General features: G+C 29.6%; 2 protein-coding genes across 7 annotated transcripts in view; one reads left to right on the plus strand and one right to left on the minus strand.

Annotated features, from left to right (window-relative positions):
* The window catches only part of LOC119674675 (exocyst complex component 3), a 16,752-nt gene extending 15,071 nt beyond the window's left edge, over positions 1 to 1,681 (minus strand). The window contains exon 1 of the mRNA XM_038085827.1: positions 1,595 to 1,681. The gene's annotated coding sequence lies outside the window, so the exon portion shown is untranslated. The remainder of the gene's footprint in view (positions 1 to 1,594) is intronic.
* The window catches only part of LOC119674671 (CCR4-NOT transcription complex subunit 1), an 18,538-nt gene extending 2,593 nt beyond the window's left edge, over positions 1 to 15,945 (plus strand). Inside the window, exons 1-12 of one of the 6 annotated variants that reach the window (XM_038085825.1) lie at positions 1,289 to 1,382; positions 1,883 to 2,083; positions 2,151 to 2,639; positions 2,705 to 3,146; positions 3,220 to 4,449; positions 4,506 to 5,282; positions 6,230 to 7,814; positions 7,882 to 8,809; positions 9,019 to 10,187; positions 10,303 to 10,662; positions 15,730 to 15,861; positions 15,918 to 15,945. In XM_038085825.1, coding sequence (XP_037941753.1) covers positions 1,380 to 1,382; positions 1,883 to 2,083; positions 2,151 to 2,639; positions 2,705 to 3,146; positions 3,220 to 4,449; positions 4,506 to 5,282; positions 6,230 to 7,814; positions 7,882 to 8,809; positions 9,019 to 10,187; positions 10,303 to 10,662; positions 15,730 to 15,832 — 7,287 coding nt within the window. In that variant the 5' untranslated portion in view covers positions 1,289 to 1,379 and the 3' untranslated portion in view covers positions 15,833 to 15,861; positions 15,918 to 15,945. Of the gene's footprint in view, positions 1 to 1,288; positions 1,383 to 1,632; positions 1,738 to 1,882; positions 2,084 to 2,150; positions 2,640 to 2,704; positions 3,147 to 3,219; positions 4,450 to 4,505; positions 5,283 to 6,229; positions 7,815 to 7,881; positions 8,810 to 9,018; positions 10,188 to 10,302; positions 10,663 to 11,010; positions 11,221 to 15,729; positions 15,862 to 15,917 lie in introns of those variants that run through there. The other 5 variants (XM_038085823.1, XM_038085820.1, XM_038085821.1 and 2 more) reach the window with 5 other exon arrangements.
* Positions 15,946 to 21,228: the final 5,283 nt, after the last annotated feature.

Consider the following 21,228-nt stretch of genomic DNA (forward strand, 5'->3'; position numbering starts at 1 on the left):
ATAAAGTAAAATTTATATGGAATAAACTTGTATTGCATTCAAAAGATATCCATTTTAACACATTTCACTAAGTAAATTGCTTATTGAATCTTATACATACATGCAGGGTTTTATTATATAGAATGAATTTATATAAAAATTCATTTTATAGAAAAATTATGTTCTTCTTCTGTTCCACTGACGATGTTGCTTATAAAATCTTCTACATACAAAGTTTGTATATAATATTTTAGAAACTTAAGTTAATTATATGGAATTTATTGCATTTAAATATCCTTTTTAATATATTTTACTGGCTAATTAGCTTATGAAAGCTTAAACATACTAACAGAGTTTTTTATAAAGTAAATATTGAACGCTAGTTCGATTAAAATTACTGTATATTAAACAGATTTTAACAACAATTTGCCACTTTATTCAATTTTTATTGTATTTATGCTTACAAAAAATTTTTTGCAAAAACTATTACCAAAAGAGCGGAAAGGTAATAATGACATAGTTTCCAAACACAGTACAAGTGTGTGCTCTATTTCATGCCTCGTCATTTTGCAAATGAAACAAATTTTAACGAAATGAATACGAAAAAAGTTTGATTAGTTGTCTCACTCTCTCCCATGCAAAATTTGAAAAACCATTACTCGCCGACGCCATTACAGTTTGCAAAGAAAATTTAGTGTCGTGGTTTTTGCACTCATATTTTCAAATGTATATTTTTATAATAAAATTTAAAAGAAAAAGTGTATAAAATGCATAAAATGCTGCCTAGAATTTCTATTTAATGTATAATATTGAAAACGATGATTTGCAGACTAAAGTGCTTCAAAAATTGCAGGCACACAAGGGTTCTTAATACCAAAGTTTTTTAACATAATATAGTCTTCGTTTTTGTATATTTTAACTAAATGTGCGTGTGTGTTGCTAAAATAAAATTAATAGGATATATTTTAGAAAATCGAACAAATATGTGGATAAATAAACTATATGTTTATAGACTAAAATCGTAAATTGCCGGTTGAGTGCAGACTTATAACAGTTTCCCTACTGTCTTTTGGGAACCCAGGTAAAGAAAGGATATGCATATAATTACCAATTGGCAACTTTATTAAAACAAATGTAATAGACTTCATCAGTTTTCTCCGAATATAATTGTAGCAGATGATTAACTGGGGCACCTTCTGCATGAGCTAGTTGTCTCTATTTATATCAGAAAGTGTATACATACGATCTTTGTTATACTTTCTTGTCATTAAGAGTAATAATTCGTTACACGGTATTACCAGATAATAGGATTTTGCAGAAAGGAAGTTCCTCCGATGTGTTTATTGTATTGTATATGGATAGGATTGCATTAGCACAGTGTTGTATCCACATTCGAAGCAATGGTCCGTTCTATATATGCAATTGTCTGAATATATAAATTTTAATTTTTAAATAAAAACTATTGTCCGAAAGAGGATAAGATTATGAAATAAATGAATTTGAAGTTATTATTTCGTTAATCGGATTTAAGTTTTATTTCTTAAAAATCAAGCATTTTTCAAAGAAGCGCAATTTATTTTATATAAATTATATTTGATATATATGTATATATTACCTTATGTTTCTAATAATGATGCGCACGCAGGGTAAAAGTCCGTTAATCACTGTTCCGTTATGCGCAGATTGTTTACAGTTGGTTTCTTAAAAATCGCGGCTGCACCAGTTCAAGACACTAACCTATTAATGGAATATAATTTTGTTTGTATTTTGTATTAAACTTTAAATTATTATTAAAAATTATTGCTAGATATCGCTAGACAATTGGTTTAGTTATATATAAAATAATAGATCTAAGCTAGACCTGAGACTCATTAAACTCAAAATAATAAATTCTGCCTTTCAGATTATCGACGAATTTGGTTTGGAGGCGGATCGCCATTGTCTGCGTTGTTTGTTTTCCATAATAAACTTTGCAGATGCGACATCTTTAACCACACAAGTACAGGCAAACTTTCTAGGCGTACAATTGGAAAAACAACTGACCAGGGCACCAGTCATATCGAATATCTGTTTTGCAATAGATAACTGTTTTCCAACACAAAAAGTATTATTATTTTATTAAAAAAATTTTTATTTGTTATTATTTTGTAAGCTGTATTTGTATCATTTAGACACTTAAACCAACAGCACAACTAATTCCGCAAATAGTCAAGTTAACTGGCATCAATAAACTTTGTGAAAGTGTTTTATCCTTGGCACTAACACATTCTTCACAAAGTGATTTGCGTAAATTTGCTAATGAAAATTTAAAAAAAGCCTTTCCGGAACTAATCGAATCATACCTTGGGAAAAGTAAAGCTACAGCGGCTCTTGTCAGCAGCTTATATGACGTATCACTCGATTTATTACAATTATTGCTAGTTTCATTAGATGAGTACGTACCCACGGAATTGGTGTGGCAATTTTTGAAAAAGCTGCAAGAGGAATTTCCCCTTGAACGTGTACCATTGATTCTGGCACCATTTTTATACCGTGTCTCCGCAACTAATTGCGTTGATGAATTAAACATAAATCAGATTAATGGAGAGGGTGAAGTTTTGACAGAAATTGGAATAGAAGAGATCTATGATAATTTATGTGAAACATTTCTTACAACCCAGGTATAATATCTAATATTTATATATATTGTTTAATTGAATCCAACTTTTTTTAATATTATTTTTAGGGCAATTGTATTATGGACACATCCTGGATTAATTTAATCCTGGAAATCGGATATGAATTCACATCAAGTGTTGACGAATGTAAAAATCATTTGCGCTGTGGTTCTCGAGATCTTCAACCACAAGATGTGGCTAAAATTATTGGGCTCATGTGCAGGAGGCAGAGCTCTATACTCGATTGCAATGTAAATTTACCAACTCCGGCCAACTTTTGGCCAGGCCAACCGGCACAACAACAACAAAATGTAGCAAACAATAATGATGGATCCAGTATAAGCAGTCTAGATAAGTCTACAAATTCCAGCGATAAGAAAGATAAATCTGCAAGTAGTAGTGGTAGTTCAATTTCAACAAATGAAACCACACAAGCATGGAAACCTGACGTGTTCGTACAGGCATTAAAAGAAGTAGTACCTCAGTTGAGTTGGAAAGATGTATTTTTAGGTAAATTGATTATATTATTTTGAAAAATTGCGTTTTTTAATAATAAAATCGGATTTTTATTTTATTTTAATAGGTCTTGATCATCAAGAGTTCGTACTTAAAGACCGAATTGGTTTAGATCTTCTTCTTACCATATTTCGCTTAGGCACACAAACCGCAGTATTTCCATATCCAGATTGCATTTATCGTCATTGGCAAAATGTGGAAGCTCAGTTCTCCCTTGTAGCAGTGATGTTAAAAAATCCTGATATATTTTCATTTGCTGACTACATTTTCTCATCGTCGCCAGTCGAACTGCTTAAAACGGCACCAGATATTGAAAACAAAGAAATATGTACTTGGAAATCGTTACACTTAATAGATGTATTACTATATGTTGCGGATCAAGGATACTACAGTCAAGTACATGAAATATTTAAATTTCCAATGCAACAATGTCCGGATGTGTTATTTTTATCATTGCTGCATCTTTCGCCGCCACTGACAGCTTTACGTCAAGAGTTATTTAATCAGTTAATACCAACATTTTTGACAAACCATCCGAATTCTAGTGTAATATTAGCTAGTGCATGGAATTCTGTAAATTTTGGACATTCTATAAGATCTGTTATTATGCATGCTATGTCCGAATGGTATTTGCGTGGCACAGAATACGATCAAGTAAAATTATCACGCATATTAGATGTGGCGCAGGATTTGAAAGCACTGTCTACACTTTTGAATGCACGTTCTTTTTTATTTGTTATTGATTTGGCATGTCTGGCATCTAGAAGGGAATATTTAAAACTTGAAAAATGGCTTGGTGATAAAATACGAGAACATGGCGAAGCTTTCATACAATCAATGATAAAATGCTTACAACGCAGATGCCCTCAAATAGCAAACGCCAAAATACCCAACGATCAACTGCCTCCAAAACCGGCACAACTGCCACCTGAAACAATATCAACCATGCTGTCTTGTTTACAATCATGCATTGGAAGTGTGCCACCTGAAGTTGCAGAAATTATTATGCAAATGTCAACAAATTGTTCTATCATAGCAAATAAAGCCAGAGCTGCACAACAACAAGGCCCACAGGGTCCACAAGGTTTAGTGCCGTTACAAGGAGTAATGCGTGGTCTTCGTGGTATGGAAATGGGTGGAGGAGTTCCAGGAGTACCGCCTCCTAGCTTTTCGGGAAATATCAACGCGCAAACTGGGTTTGGTCCAACAATGGATGCTATATCTAATTTATCTACAAATGTAGGAAATTTGAATTTAAATGGTCCAAATGGTGCATTTAATTTCGGAAACGCATTAGGTTAGTTAAATATAATTTTATGCATAAAAATTATTTAATGCTGAATGTAATTTTAGGAAATTTGGTTTCAACACCAGCGTCCCCCTCACGACTAATGAATCCAACGCCTATACCATATTCTATGATGCAAGTGCAAGGAGGCCCACCAAATGTAAACAGTTTAAATCGTATGCCTCCAGCAGCTCCACAGCCAACACCGCCTAATCCGAACAATCCAGTTATGGGTGATTTGCAAACACCTGTTTCAAAAGAAGTCGAAGATGAAGCAAATTCGTATTTTCAACGCATTTACAATCACCCCCCACATCCAACGCTCACAATTGATGAAGTGCTCGACATATTACAGCGATTTAAAGAGTCGAATAATCGACGTGAGCAGGAAGTGTATCTTTGTATGCTGAGAAATCTCTTCGAAGAATATCGCTTTTTCCCACATTATCCAGACAAAGAATTACAAATAACAGCACAGCTCTTTGGTGGTATTATCGAACGAAATTTAGTACCCACATTTGTAGCTATGGGACTAGCTTTACGCTGCGTTTTGGATGCGTTGCGCAAACCTGAAGGTTCAAAAATGTATTATTTTGGTATAACGGCACTCGATCGTTTTAAGACTCGTTTACACACATATGACAAATATTGTGAATTTATACGTTCTATACCACACTTTCAGGAATTTCCACCACATTTAATACATTACGTAGAATGTGGATTTCTTTCACAGGAACCAAATCCAGCAAAACTACAAATGCTAATGGCGGCAGCTGCCGCGAATAACTCAGCTCCACAACAACCAACATCTGAGTCTGTATATCGCAGCAATTCAGTAACTGGTAAGTAAAATGATATAATAGAACTAATTTGGAATATATGTATGTATGTATATATGTATATGTAAAAAGTAACCTAAAAATATCGTATCATTTTTGTAAAAATTGAAATTCATGCTTTCAATAATTAAAAAAAAAAATTTTTTTTAAACATCAAAAGTTTTGTTTATGCCAAGGAAATATCAAAATTTATTTGTCTTATTTTGCCAAAGCATTTTTCTTTTGTTCGATTTCACCAATGATCAATACGCAGCGCCGTTTTCACAGTATTAAGTTGGATTCTAAATTGGATGCTAAATTGGAATCATCTGACAATGATCACATCTGCATTTAGAACAAATATTCCTCTCAACCGTCGAAGTGTTAGAAAATTTTGTAGATAGTTTCGTTTGTTTCATTATAAAATGCTAGGTTGGTTGTCGAAAAATAACATAAATGTAAAAAAAAATGCGCAAATTCATCACTTCAAAACAGTCGCTTATTGCTTCTTACACAAAATCAACAAACCTGATTTAATTGCCTGGTAGAATAAATTTTAAAATTATTTTACAAAAATTCTTACTTGAATATCACTTTTTTTTATTTATTTAATCACTGAATTGTCACATTTCTATGGTGGTATTCCCAAATCTAACTTTGTTACTTAATTACAAAAAGATGTCTGCCAAACTATATCCAGTGCTGCCATATGCGTATAAAGTTGCAAAGTAGTAGGCGACATGACACGAACTTCAAAGTTTTGCTTAAAATATGAACACTGCAAAGCATTTTTTTACATCCATTACATGCATCCATCTATTTTAAACAGATCTATTACTTTATGGTGCTTCCTTTTCATTGAACTGTAGAGGATGACGCGCATTTGCTTTATTCACACATAGAATTTGTTTTCTTCGTATAAGATTAAAAATTAAAAAATAAATTTATTAATGTATATAATTTCTTGCTAGGAAACGTGGTTACAACTCCAACACAGCAAAAAATGGTGGTGGCTCAATCAATTCACGCCTCCCGCGTAAAATCTATTGCTACAGCAACAAATATCGACACGCTTTTAGTTGCTAACCAAGAGGAAAAAATCACGGTACCTCCGGAGGCCGTGCAAGATAAGACCGCTTTTATATTTAACAATTTAAGTCAGTTAAATATACCACAGAAATGCGAAGAAATAAAGGAAATAATGACAAAGGACTATTGGCCGTGGTTAGCTCAGTACCTTGTACTAAAGCGCGCTTCAATGGAATTCAATTTTCATCATTTATACTACAATTTTTTAGAAGCATTGAAGAATGCCGATATCAATAAATTTGTAACAAAGGAAACATTGAGGAATATAAAAGTGTTGCTGCGCTGCGATAAAGGCATGGGAAATTTCTCAGACAGAAGTCTCTTAAAAAATTTGGGTCACTGGCTTGGTATGATAACTATTGGTAGAAATCGTCCAATACTCCAACTCGATTTGGATTTAAAATCGCTGCTAGCTGAAGCGTATCATAAAGGTCAACCTGAATTATTGTTTGTGGTACCGTTCGTTGCCAAGATCCTGGAATCAACACATAAATCAAAAGTTTTTAAATCTCCAAATCCATGGACTATGGGTATTATGAATGTGTTAGGTGAACTTCATCAAGAGCCTGAACTAAAACTAAATCTTAAGTTTGAAATAGAAGTGCTTTGTAAAACGCTTGGTTTGGATTTAACAAAACTAAAACCGATTATATACTTAAAGGATCCATCGCGCTCAATAAATATAGAACATCAAATGTCGCAACCAAAACCAAAAATAATAGATAGCGCTCCATCGACACAACAACAACAAACGCAGCAACTGCAACATGCGCCTCCACAACAACCACAACCTCAAATTACTAATGAAGTTGACGCTCAAGCAATGCTAATAAGTGCAGCAAATAATGTACCAGGAGGTGCAATACCATCTCCCAGTATTGCTAACGAAACAACAGGGCAGGTGATGATACCAGCACCAGAGCCACGGTATTCGTATTTGGAGATAAATGTTGCAAATTTCCAAATGGTTGCACCACATATAGTTATGTCACCTAATATAACTTTTTTGCATGCAAATCCAGCTTTTAAACATATTTTGTTGAACGCCATTGAACGTACCATTACCGAATGGATGCAACCAGTTGTAGACCGGAGTGTACGTATTGCTGCGTCCACAACCGAGCATATTGTGCGCAAAGACTTTGCGCTAGATGCAGATGAAAATCGTATGCGCATTGCAGCACATCAAATGGTCCGAAACTTGGCCGCTGGCATGGTAATGATTACTTGCAAAGATCAACTATTGCAATCCCTTAATAGTAACGTGCGGAAGGCATTTTTGGCAACTGTTAGTGGTAGCCCCTCATATCAGGAAATTGAAAGTGCATCTCTGCAGTTGGCGAGTGACAATGTAGAAATTGCTTGTGCGTTTATACAGAAAACAGCAGCTGAAAAGTCAACTCCAGAAATTGATCGACGCTTAGCGCCAGATTTTGAAACGAGAAAAATTGCACGAGAAGAGGGAAGGTAAGTAAAATGAAACACAAAATTAAATTCATTTGTATTTATATGTTTTACATGAAAACTTTTGTAGTCGATTTTTTGATCCTCAAACGTTGGCCTATCAAACGGAGCGGATGCCTGAACATATACGACTTAAAGTCGGTGGAGTTCCACCAGCGCAATTTGCTGTATATACAGAATTTGCTAGGAATATACCTGGATTCCAACTTTTGAGTGATAGAGACGTAGCATTATATTTGCCTAAGCCACAAGATATGCCACCAGCTTTTGCCACAGATGAACTCGGTCTTATATATGCGGAATTAGCCAGTAAAATGGAAACATTTTTGAATAGCACAGTCAATATTTCCAGTTTACAACTGCAAGCTAGTAAAATGCATACATTATTGAACTCACTAATGGTAACCAGACGAATACGTGATAACGACTCTGCGCTTGTATTATTAACGAGAACGGTAGAGGGACTAATCGAAGGTCTTATAAATGTACCAGAACATGTTGAACAAATGAAATTGTATCGTGACATACATTTACGTATTTTATCAATACTACAAAATACATTTGGTGTTCCATCAACAGAGCGCGCAATTACTAAGTGTTTGTTCGATATAAGAGAAGATGTGCGGTACAATGTTGATGCAGTTAAATTGTTGTTAACATCACATTTTGTTAATGTCTCCCAATTCGATGCACTCTTACGTGAAACCATGGATAATGGTAATAATTATTTGGCCGTGTCATTTGCTATGACCCTGATGGAACGTTTATTGGTCGATGAACGTTCAAGTCCAATGGTAGCGGAAACAGAATTTATTACCACAATCGAAATGCTCGCACGTCTATCACAACATCGTCACCGTTATCCAGAAGCATTAACACATTTAATTGACATGCTTTGGGGTGGCAGCAGTAATGCAGAGCCTGGACAATTTTTAGCGTCTGACCGTTTTTTATCAGGAGCAACTCAATATATACACTCTGGGATGCAGCATGTTAGGGTGCGTTTTTCATAAGATGTATTTTATTTATACATGTATAAATGTTGTATATATATGTAGTTTAAGACCATAGTTAAATATTGAATTTGAACTTTTTTGTTTGTTTGTTTTCGTTTAAAAGTTCTATGGTCTTTTTCCTATAATGATTTTCTTTTTTCGTAGTTGTAATAAAATATTTAATTTTGCGTTTATATTTATTTCTTTTAAAGTCCAACGACTGTGAAGATCCTCCTGGCCTTCAAGAAAAAACAGAATTTTTGCTCAAAGATTGGGTATCCATCTATTCGCAATCCAATACTGTTACGCGCGAGACAAAAAATTTTGGTTCATTTGTTCAAAAAATGAATATGTATGGCATTCTAAAAACCGATGATCTAATAACTCGCTTCTTTAGACAAGCTACACAATTTTGCATCGATCTCGTTTATCGCATACTCAGTGATCAAACACATAATCCAGCTCAAGTAAAAGCGAAAATATTTCATTGGATCGACGCATTTGTGCATTTAATAGCTTTGTTGGTTCGACACTCTGGAGAAGCAGGAAATCCAACAACTAAAATTAATTTATTGAACAAAGTGCTAGGTATTGTACTTGGAATTTTATTGAAAGACCAGGATATAAGGGGCAACACATTTTCTCAGTTGGGTTATCACCGGTTTTTCCTGATGCTCTTTCTTGAGTTAAGTGTGCCAGATACTGTGCTAGAAAGCTTGATGCATAGCATAGTTACTGCTTTTTCACACACATACCATCTGTTGAATCCAGTATCTGCGCCAGGCTTTTGTTATTCTTGGATAGAGTTAATATCTCATCGAACATTTATCGGTCGTATACTCGCTCAAATAGCACAACAGAAAGGTTGGCCGCTATATGCCCAACTGCTGATGGACTTATTTAATTTCTTAGCACCATTTTTAAGAAATGCGGAATTGGCGAAGCCCGTACAAATCATGTACAAGGGAACGCTCCGTGTTTTATTAGTGTTACTGCATGATTTTCCAGAATTTCTATGTGATTATCATTTTGGTTTCTGTGATGTTATCCCTCCAAATTGTATACAAATGCGCAACATAATATTAGCTGCTTTTCCACGTAATATGCGACTACCAGATCCATTTACACCTAACCTTAAAGTGGACATGTTAAACGAAACAGCAACAGCACCGAAAATTTGCTCCAATTATGTAACAAATATACAACCGGGAAATTTTAAAAAGGATCTCGACTCATATTTAAAGGCGCGCGCTCCAGTAACATTCCTATCGGAGCTGCGAAGTCATTTACAAATATCTAACGAACCCGGTTCACGCTACAACATTCCGCTGATGAATGCTTTGGTTTTATATGTGGGTACACAAGCTATCGCACACATAAGGTAATATATTATAGATAATAAACAATATATTTGAATTAAATATAATATTGTTAATATAATATTAATTTTGATTTTATTAAAAGTAATTAAAAAAAAAAAAAAAAATTTATTTCAGAAGTAAAAACTGTGTGCCAAGTACTTCCAATATTGCACACAGTGCCCACATGGATATATTCCAAAATTTAGCAGTTGATCTGGATACTGAAGGGCGTTATCTGTTTTTGAATGCGATTGCCAATCAATTGCGTTATCCCAATAGTCACACACACTACTTCAGCTGTGCTGTTTTACATCTTTTTGCTGAAGCTAATACTGAAGTAATACAGGAGCAAATCACACGTGTATTACTAGAACGACTTATTGTCAATCGTCCACATCCGTGGGGATTGTTAATTACATTCATAGAATTAATCAAGAACCCTATATACAAATTCTGGGATCACGACTTCGTACATTGTGCACCTGAGATTGCAAAGTAAGTAACAATATTTTATTATATAGTTTATGGGGGTAAATTATAATTATAAGGTTATTATCTGGATAAATTGGAAACGAATAGGTTCGGTTATTTATTATTTATTTTAATAAACAAAAAAGAGGTAGTTGTTGTGTTTCGTTAGATATTCTGTTTGCGATAAGAATAAAATCGGTTACTCTATATATTCGTATTCCATTAGTCGCTCTACTGTTTAATTCTAAGTGTTGCGTGAAAAAGGTAAAAGGCAAAGAAAACCTCATGGAAATTAGGTGATGAGTTTTCTTTATTATTAAGTTAGCTAACTCCATTTCTTTGATATTTACATCCTGTCGTATTTATAAACAGAATATTTTTCCAGATTATTTGAATCTGTTGCACGATCTTGTATGGTTAAGTCCAGTCATCAGCAGCAGACAGGTAATAGCGATGGCGATAATTCGGAAAGTATATCTTAGGAATGCTGTTAAATATTCAGCAGTGCTTGTGAGACACAGAAAGCAGGCAAGCCAAGGAGCTTGCTTTCTTGCTCTTCCACCACTGTTCTGCTACAACTACTGCTTTCCACATGTTAATGGAAATCATAGAAATAATTATGATAATTATGATTCTGTGTAATTCGTATTGGAATTAAGATCAATTTTATTATATTTATACATTTTATAATTTTAACATTTAGTTTATGTTGTAAGTAGTCTTATAATCAACAAAGAATATATGTTTAAGGTTTAATTGTAATATAAAATAATTAAAAAATTAAATTGTTACATATTATAAAGCCTATACATAAAAAATTGTAAAAATTTAAAGTTTTAACAAAAGGAATATCACACCTCAAACTTAATTTAAAAGAAATTTAAATTAAAACTAAAATTTTACAAAAGAAAACAAAAAAAATCGTAAAACTTAAAATTCAAAAATTAACAATTTTATGTAAATAAATGTAATAATTAAAAAAACAATGAATATTTCAATAAAAAAAATGAAACATTTTCAATCTTTAATCAATGGTGTAAGATTACTGAAAATAATTAAACGTCGCATGAATCCAAACCAAATCTACAGATACACCACACGCCACAAGGCAATTGCAACAACTTGCATTGAAAATATCTCAAAACCGAAACAGTTGATTATGTGAAGAAGAAATACAATGCAATTCAAGATGATTAATTAATTAATAGTTTTTAATTCTCTATAAACATTTTTACGCATTTTAGCAAAAATTATAAAGACCGAAATAAAATGTATATGTGTATTTCATGTTTGGTTGGTTGGTTATTAGCTCAGTCTGTCATATTAAAAGAATTCTCTCATGGACTCATTCGATAAATACAATTTTCATTTTATCTAATTAATTACGAAATCATTTTTTTTTTCGTTTTTCCATTTTTCCATTTTCACTTCCCTCCAAAATTCCCTGAAAAAAATTTTAGCTAAAAACTTTAGAAAATTTTTAAAACGCAAACAATAAATAAATTAAGTTAATATGAGACAACCTTAATTTTTCAAAAAGAAAATGTTTAAGATTATAACAAAGAAATTGTAATTAATTAATATATAAAATATAAAAAATAATTTTAAAAAATATAAATTAAATACATATATATTAAAAAAATTTAAAGTTTTTTTGTTGCATGCGCTCGAAAATTTTGAATAAATCTTGACTTACAGATTGGTTGGTGCTGGTATTCTTACTCATAATTAAGTAAAATTAAATTTTTAAAATTTTTATTTCGGTTCTTTTTTTTATTTTTTTGTTTTCATTTTAATAAGAGGTGAAAACAAAAACAAAAACCAAGCCCACACACAAACACATCCACTTAATACACAAACACATATTTTGAAATTTTTATAAAATTTAATAATTATTTTATATTATTTTTTATATAAGTATTTTATTATAAATTTTTACATAATTATCTTTTATAACCATGTACTCGTAACTTTAGTTATATATTTATATTATTATATTATTTATATTTATAGTTATATATTTTTAAAATATAATTTTTTTTTATAATTTTATTTTATTTTAAAATTTAATATTTATTTATTTATTTAATATATATTTATTTATTTAATATATATTTTTTTGTTTAATATTTATTTATTTATGAATGTATGAAAAGAACATTATATAACTTAGCTTAAGTGATATAAATTTAAGAGTTTATTTTAGACAATCCATATATTATTGCCAAATTAGAAAATTATTTTACTTTAATTAATTACATATATTATAAAATTTTTATGTAGTGATAAAATTTTTATATTACTATGTACTATATATAACTTTAGTTATATATATTTATATTATGCTGAAGGATCTATTAATGTAAAGTTAAGAAAATTATTTTACGTTTTCTTTAACTTTACTTAAGTTAACATTTTATTATTTAATTATTATTATTTTGTTATTATTATTTTGTTATTACTATTTTGTTATTATTATTTTGTTATTATTATTTTTTTATTATTATTTTGTTATTACTATTTTGTTATTATTATTTTTGTTATTATTATTATTTTATTATAATTATTTTATATTGTTTTATTATAATTGTTTTATTATCATTATTTTATTATTATTATTTATTATTATTATATTTATTATTATTGTTTTATTATTATTTTATTACTATTATTTTATTATATAACCTAATTATGAATTTTATAGTTATTTTATGTTTTGATGAGATCTAGATAATAATTTCTTCATTTTAGTTATATATATTTAAAAGTTTTTTTACAGAATTATTAATATTGAGGTAAGAATTTTACATATAATATCAAAATTTTTTATAATATAAAGACCAAAAAAATTTTTTTTTTAAATAATTTTGTTATTATTTTTATATACGGACTTATTGGTCAACAGTTAAATAATGATCTTTTAAAAAATATTTATTTGTTTTTAAAGATTTTATTTTTACCAATATTTCGACTATAATCTATAGTCATCATCAGGGTACTATACAATTTAAATACATGTAACAAAAAAAATAACAGAATTATTTTTAATCAAAATTTTTTATTAATATTTTATCCTACTATAAAACTTTAGTTACATATATATAATAATATCGTTAAATAATTGTTTTGTATTACTATTTAACTGTAGTTATTTATTGTATAATTTAAAATTATAATAAATATAATTATATACTTATAAGTATTTATTAAATAATAAATAAATTTATTTATTATTCAATCATTTTTTTTTAAATTTTAATTAACAATTTAAATTTATTAAACAATAAATAAATGTATTAAATAACAAATAAATTTATTAAACAATAAATAAATTTATTGAATAATAAACAAATTTATTAAATAATAAATAAATCATATATTATTATTATATAAGTTTAGTTACGTAAATTATAAAATTAAAAAGTTTTTGCAAATTATAGAATTATTTTATATCATAAGTTATATTAATTTAGAAATTTCTATATAAGTATTTTAAACAGCTGTAGTTATATATTGCATATTATAAAATTTCTAAATAATTAATTTATATTACTATATAACTTTACTTATACATGTTATAAAATTTTTGTATTATTATTTAATATTACTATAAGATTTTAGTTATGTTATAAAATTTTTAAATAATTTTTTTATATTAAAGAAAATGTTAATGATATCGTGGTAAAAATATTACTTCAGTCTAGTTATATATATTATACAAATTTTATATTTATTTATTTACACATTTGTTAACAATTATTTTTATTCGAAAATTTTATTTATGATGTCAAGGTAAGAAATTTATTTGCTTTAACTTTAGTTATACAGTAGACGTGCAGTATAACGAATCCTAATTAAACAGAATCTTAATAACTATTCTATATAAGAAATACATAACTCGTCAAATAAAAGTCAGTGGCTTAGATATATTGTAGACAAAAAAAAACAAATCGGAAAGAAAATCAATCGCTGAAATAACGCCTAAACGTCTAAAATAAATCCTGTAAATACGTAAAGCTTCTATACCGAAAATCATGTACGTTGTATCAAAATTTTTACAAAACCAACAAAAGGAAGCATTTGAATAACTATAGGAGACCACCTGGAAACAAATGGGTTTGAGTTCTTTTAAAAAATTAAGTTTCAAAAAATAATAACTGAATTACTAAAAGCTATAGTTTTGTATTTAATGCTTCTTTGGATTTAATAAAAAAGTTCTGCAAGTAATGATTCGTTAACGTCTACTGTAAATATTTTAAAGTTTTTAGATTAGAGCATATATAGATACCGAGGTAAGAAACTTATTTTACGACTTTAGTTATATATATAATATATTTTTGTATAAATATTTTATTTTAGAAAATCTATTGATGATGTTGAGGTAAGAAAAAATCACACATTTATCTTTTTCAAAAACACGATATGCTGCTTTCGTATTTTATTTTTAAGGTTAACAAATAGTATTAAATAATAATTATGTACTTTAAGCATTTTTTAATTATTGTTGCTTATGTGCTCGTATATTGTTTATCGTTTTTTTTTTAATTTTAGTTTTTGAATTATGTGGAATCCATTGGATTGTATCCAGTGGATTTTAGCTTGTTAATAAATTTTGATCGTTTTACATAATATTGCATAGTTTTAGCCAAAATAATTTAGCATGAACACAAATCAGTTCAGATATTTATGCTTAATATATTTTAACCCTTTAGTGAATGTTATTTATTCAGCTTGTGTTTATTTTATAATTTTTTATAGATCGATTATTGACATCATACAGCCTTGGTTGATTTTTTTTTATTTTTGTTTAATATGCCCTAAGTGGATATTATTTAATAACCTGGTATAAATATTTTTACGTCTTATATAGATCAATTATTATTAGTATTTAGTTTGAGTTTTTCTTTATTAATCCTTAGTTTATTTTGACCCTTAATTGGTATGTGCTTAGTAACTTAATTTCTAATTTTAACTCCTGCATAGATCGGACATTGTCAGTATGAGTTAATATTTTTTGTCAATAATCGTTATTAGAACTATTTATGTAATTTAAATACAAATATATCAATTAATTGCATTTTCTTTTTATAGAATAATCAGATATATTTCCAATATCCAGCCACTTCGTCCAAATTGGCGCACTGAAAATATCAATGGGAAACGTTTGGCAAATAATGCATTTACGTTGTGGTAATGACATCCATTACCACGCTGACTTTAAAGGTAGGTAATTATATTTATTTATACTTTATTAATTTTAATATTTATTATAATTTAAGAAATGGAAGTTTAAATCAAACATGAAAAGTAATTATTTACGAAATTACTGGATTTGTACTTATATAATTGTTGCATATAGATTTGTATATGTATGCATACACATAAGAACTATGTGTATGGTTCTAATGTGTATGTATATATATATGAATTATATTATGTATATTAATGTATATGTGATATATATACAACACATATAGATTAATATATGTATAGGCAATATATAAACATGAAATTATATAAACCTAACACTAATACCAGAAGGGAAAACAATAATATATACAATAATATATCTCATTTGAAGTTATGTATTCATTCGAAGACGTTAAGCCAAGAACGTGCAATTTAATTTAACACAATGTTGAGAGACTTGGATGTGATAAGGAGTAATATCCTGGAGCAGTATTGAAAAGCAAAAACATTTTTAGAACTACACCATCTGTTGTCATATTTAAAATTACGCCAGTGATCAATTCGTGTGATATTAAAATCAGTTGTAATTAAGAAGAATTTATAAAAATTTGACTATACACCTTTTTGCATTAAATATAAAAATTGGGGGTTGTAAATTGTTTGTATTTGTTGCCAAAATATATCGTTAATCTTAACAAAAATAAAAATAAATAAAAATTTATATAAAAATTCTAATTGTTGTATTTTTAATTTTCATAGACAAGTGGCTACATAGATCCGACCGCTACTTAAAAAAAAACCCAGTAAAACAACAGAAAAAAACAAAAAGAATAATATTATTACTGATGAGAATAACTGATGTATCTAAATTTTGTAATTTAAGAATTATTTACCGGCTACCAATGAGATTTGACTGTATGTATAACAAATAGTGGTCGAAAGATCTTAAAGTCTGAGTGTTTCAGCAACATGACACAAACAAAAAATGGTTACCGAGTGTTTTATCAAAATTTCCTTCGTTTTTTATAATTCTATTTAAAAGACTTAACAGTCAATGAACAATTTCTATTAGTTTTATGAATCTTTTACACCTACAACTGTAGTTGCCACTTTATATTTAATTCTTTAAACATATAACTGCAATAAAAGAGAAGTAATAGAAATACATCTATCGAAACTAACATCATTTTCTTCTGATTGTTGTTGACTATTGTCTAAACTTTTGCATCACATAATGCGAAAAGAGATTTGTGGAGTGAAATTAGCGTTCTTCAAGAGGCGACTCTATTTTTCAATTGTTTACTGAGCCCCAACTAGTAATTATTAGCAATACTGATTCTTCGTTAAATATATCTATCGCAACTAATACTACAAGTAACTAAGTAGTAGCCTCATCTAGTAACTATTAGTAATATTGATTCTTCGTTATATATATCTATTGAATCTAACATATTCTTCTAATAAATGCATCACATAGCAGGAAAACAGACTGATTGTAGAATAATATTTTCGTTTTATGAAAGATGTATATTTTTCAATAGTTTACTGAGCCCCAAGTAGTGATTATTGGCAGTATTAATTTTTTGTTGAAACACTATCTATCGAATTTAACGTCATTTTCTACTGATTGTCTATTGTACAAACTTTTACATCATACATACAGTCATTTGTTGAGAGGTGAGTCTATTTTTAAATTGTTTACTGAGACCAAAATCAGAGCAAACTCTATTTTTCAATTATTTACTAAGACCAAAATCGTAACTATTGGCAATATCGATTCGTCATTGAATTTTAATCTATATACATATATATCGAATCTGGCATCATTATTTATATTTGAAATAGTTCTTAAAAAAAAGTTTTTTACATTCTCAAAATTATAGTTCTCAACAGAAATGTGGTTTCAAAACGCTCAGCAGATTTGTTTGTTCATAGATAACACTGTTTTATACTCATTTTCTAAAACTTACGATTGAAAAATTGTATGGTTTGCAAAAGAACTTCGATTACCAAATTCCAAAATTTTCTACTAAATGACTCCTTTAGTCCTTTTTCACTATATTAATAACTATCAGAATGCTGATAAGAATAAAAAGTTAAAAGTCATATGATATAAAGTCAAAGTGACAGCTATTTAAATACGAATTATTGCAAATATATAGGTTACTAGGATGCAACTTTAATGTAAAACTACCTATTTTCTTATAAAACGCTTCTATTAGTCTATCTTGACTAATATGTACCTGCTATGACAGACTGCACTTGACTCCGAAATTAACCTCTTGCAGATTCTTAAAAGCTCTTTTATCTTTAAAAGAAAAATAGCGATCGCGTGATATTTTAAATAACCTAACCACTGGTGGCTCATTTCCTTGAATAGACCAAAGTATGGTATAAGTCTGTGTGATTACAACTGCAATTATTTGCTACTTATAAGTTGAATAAAAGTTACCCATTGAAATTGATGTGCTGATTAACTTAATCTCTTGATATTAAGCATAAATATTTTCCTTCTGTAAAGTTTCATTGGTTTTCATGTTGAGCTATAGTTTCACTTTTCCAAACACTGTTATTGTCACATATGGCAGTTCATATACTATCACATAAACATAAGCTCACCAGATCGCACTATAGTCTAGCATTTGTGTCAACAACGCCTTCGCTGCTCGAACCCCTGCAACTAGACGAGATTTGCGTGTGAACGTGCTTGGTCAGCAACAATTTGTAGAACATTTGTTGTTTTGCTCCACAGCGAGAAGGCATGAAACAAATGACTTCAACAGATATTGGGGCATGTGCGGCAAGAGCGGCACGAACTACGTTTGCTGCAGTGCGATACTTACTGGTTGCTAGGTTCTCGTTTCGTACTCGTATCTGTTGTCTACGCTGTATTTGAGGCATGCAGTTGTGTTGTCATTATGTGCGAGGCGAGTGTATCCAAGTTCCATGTGACCTAGTTTCTAAGGCGCGCTGTTTGCCTACATTAAAGTCAGCAACAACAGCAGCAACAGCAATAATTACAGTAATATTTTTACTTCAGTCGATTGCATTGCGGCAACATTAATTTGTTGCTGTTTCATATCGAGTCTGTAATAAAAATAGGTTCATGTCGTGTGGAAGGCTTAAAAAGTATTCCGAACTACAATTTTTTTTATTGGAAATTATGAGAGAAAAATATATTTTATTTTAATCTTTCACATATTGTAAATATTGCACACAGTTTTTCTCACATAAATATAAAAATATTCTAGATAATGAACTAATAGCATATGTTAATATATATTGTGACTTAATATATATCGTGAATTTTTTTATTGTTATTATTCGTTTAACTAATATAATAAAAATAAAAATATATCAACAATATATACACACAATCACAAAATTACTTCCAAATTAGTTGGTTGGTTGGTTCATTGGTTGCAATGGCAGATCAAGAGATATCATTTCACTGACAATAATTAGTGATTTATTGCTTTGCTGTTTCATTACCACATTGCTCGCAAGATATAAAACATTAACATTAAGAAATTAAAATGAAGATAAAAATTAAATACTTCCATTTTAATTTGGGTAATTTAACAGATATTTCTTCCTTACTAAAAGAGGAAAATCCCCTCAATCACTACAAAGCATAAGCGACTTTTAAACTCCAAAAACGCAAAGATAATCCACAAGATTAAAAGTTAAGAATAACATGGGACATTAGGACGAATGACATCCTCAGGCACCTCAAGATTCATCCCATTAAAAAATACATAAACGATAGAGCTCTGAAATTATTTACTAAAACTGACAGACCAACACCGCGTTATCAAATTTCAGAATAGTAACAGGCTCCTCGCGGTGGTATGCAAATCTGAGATCAATTATTGCTTAGTCTGATGAAGTGATAAACAATAATCCAGTCAAGACGTAAAGAGGGATTTTGAAAATACCTCGAGTTAAGAAAGAGTAAAAGTGCTCAAATGCACTGGCTCAAATAGCTTTAACATAATAAGACAAATATAGGCTTGACTCTTAAAAAATATACTTGGAAAGCACACATAAGACACAAAAGAGCTAAATGTGCCAAAAACTGAAATCTCTTTACCGAGTGAGTAAGTGGGTCAACAGCAATAGACTCAATATTAACAATAAGATATAACTCCAGAAACACAAACTCGAACTGCAATATAGTTGAGTGGCTTTTAGCAGAACTATTAAATCTACCTTTAAACAAAAGTTATAAAATTGTCGGAACATAGCGCTGTGGATAATTCTAAAATTTCTATGGTATATCAGACGGCAGTTCAGTATATACAGAGATTTTTGAACTGATGCTGTTAAAAAATTAAAAAAAAACAAAAATTAAAGACAGATATTTCTATAAAGTAGATGGGTATCAATATACAATACTCTCCGACATTACTAAAACAATATTAACTACAATCCATTAGGAACCTCTGATTTGTAATGGAATGAAAGCTTATATTATGCTATCCTCCTAATGAGTCGGAGGTGGTGCAGAGTATTTAAAAGTAACTATTCATTCTTTAGACATTATGATTATTAAAATAATATGGTGTAGATTTTTATAATGTTTGTTTTACATAAATTTTTGATCTTATCCGTATGTATATGTATATGGTATCATGGTTGACAAAATGCAGTTCCATATACTTTAAGTTATAATCATATTATTTTTTATGTAATTTTTGTAGTTGTACTAATTCTAAATGTCTGTTCGAAACTGCCTTAGCCTTATCTTTGTGTTCCAGGATATTTAAAAAAAGTATTTCATTATTACTCAGGTTCTTAAATATTCTCGTTTTTCTTCCTGTAAGTTTATCGATGATTTTTTTTCTGCAAGTTCCAGTTCATTGATACAAAGAGTATTTCAGAAGGTGCCCTTGGCTCCTAGGGAGACATGTTGCGTCAGGTTGAAACTGTATAACGGGTTGTTATGGTCAAATAAGTAAGTAAGTACTGTAAACATTTTAAGCAAATTTAAAACATTAAAAAAAATGTTTGAGGATTCTGGTTTAGTTAATTGAGTTTCTCACCTTGTTTTCAACTTTTGCGATTTTCCTTAAGCAATAATTTCAAAATTTCATTAATAATTTTTTTCCCTTATTATCAAATCAATAAAATTGCTCTTCACTTCAATGTTTTTCGCAAATATTTTGTACACTAGTATGCATTAATTTTTATCCTTCATGCTTTAGCATTGCATATTTAAATACAAAAACAATTGCAAATCACCATTTAATATCTGGGCCAGGACTGTTCGTCCTATTCGTCCTTTGCTGTGAGCAAATTTCTGCAAATTACAAAACTTAATCGACAAATCCATTACCTCGTCTCTTACTTCGTTAAGTTTTAATGGATGCCATTTTGCGAAACGTGTGTTTGATTGTG

Source organism: Teleopsis dalmanni, chromosome 2, assembly GCF_002237135.1.
Source record: "Teleopsis dalmanni isolate 2A chromosome 2, ASM223713v2, whole genome shotgun sequence".
Lineage (NCBI taxonomy): Eukaryota > Metazoa > Arthropoda > Insecta > Diptera > Diopsidae > Teleopsis > Teleopsis dalmanni.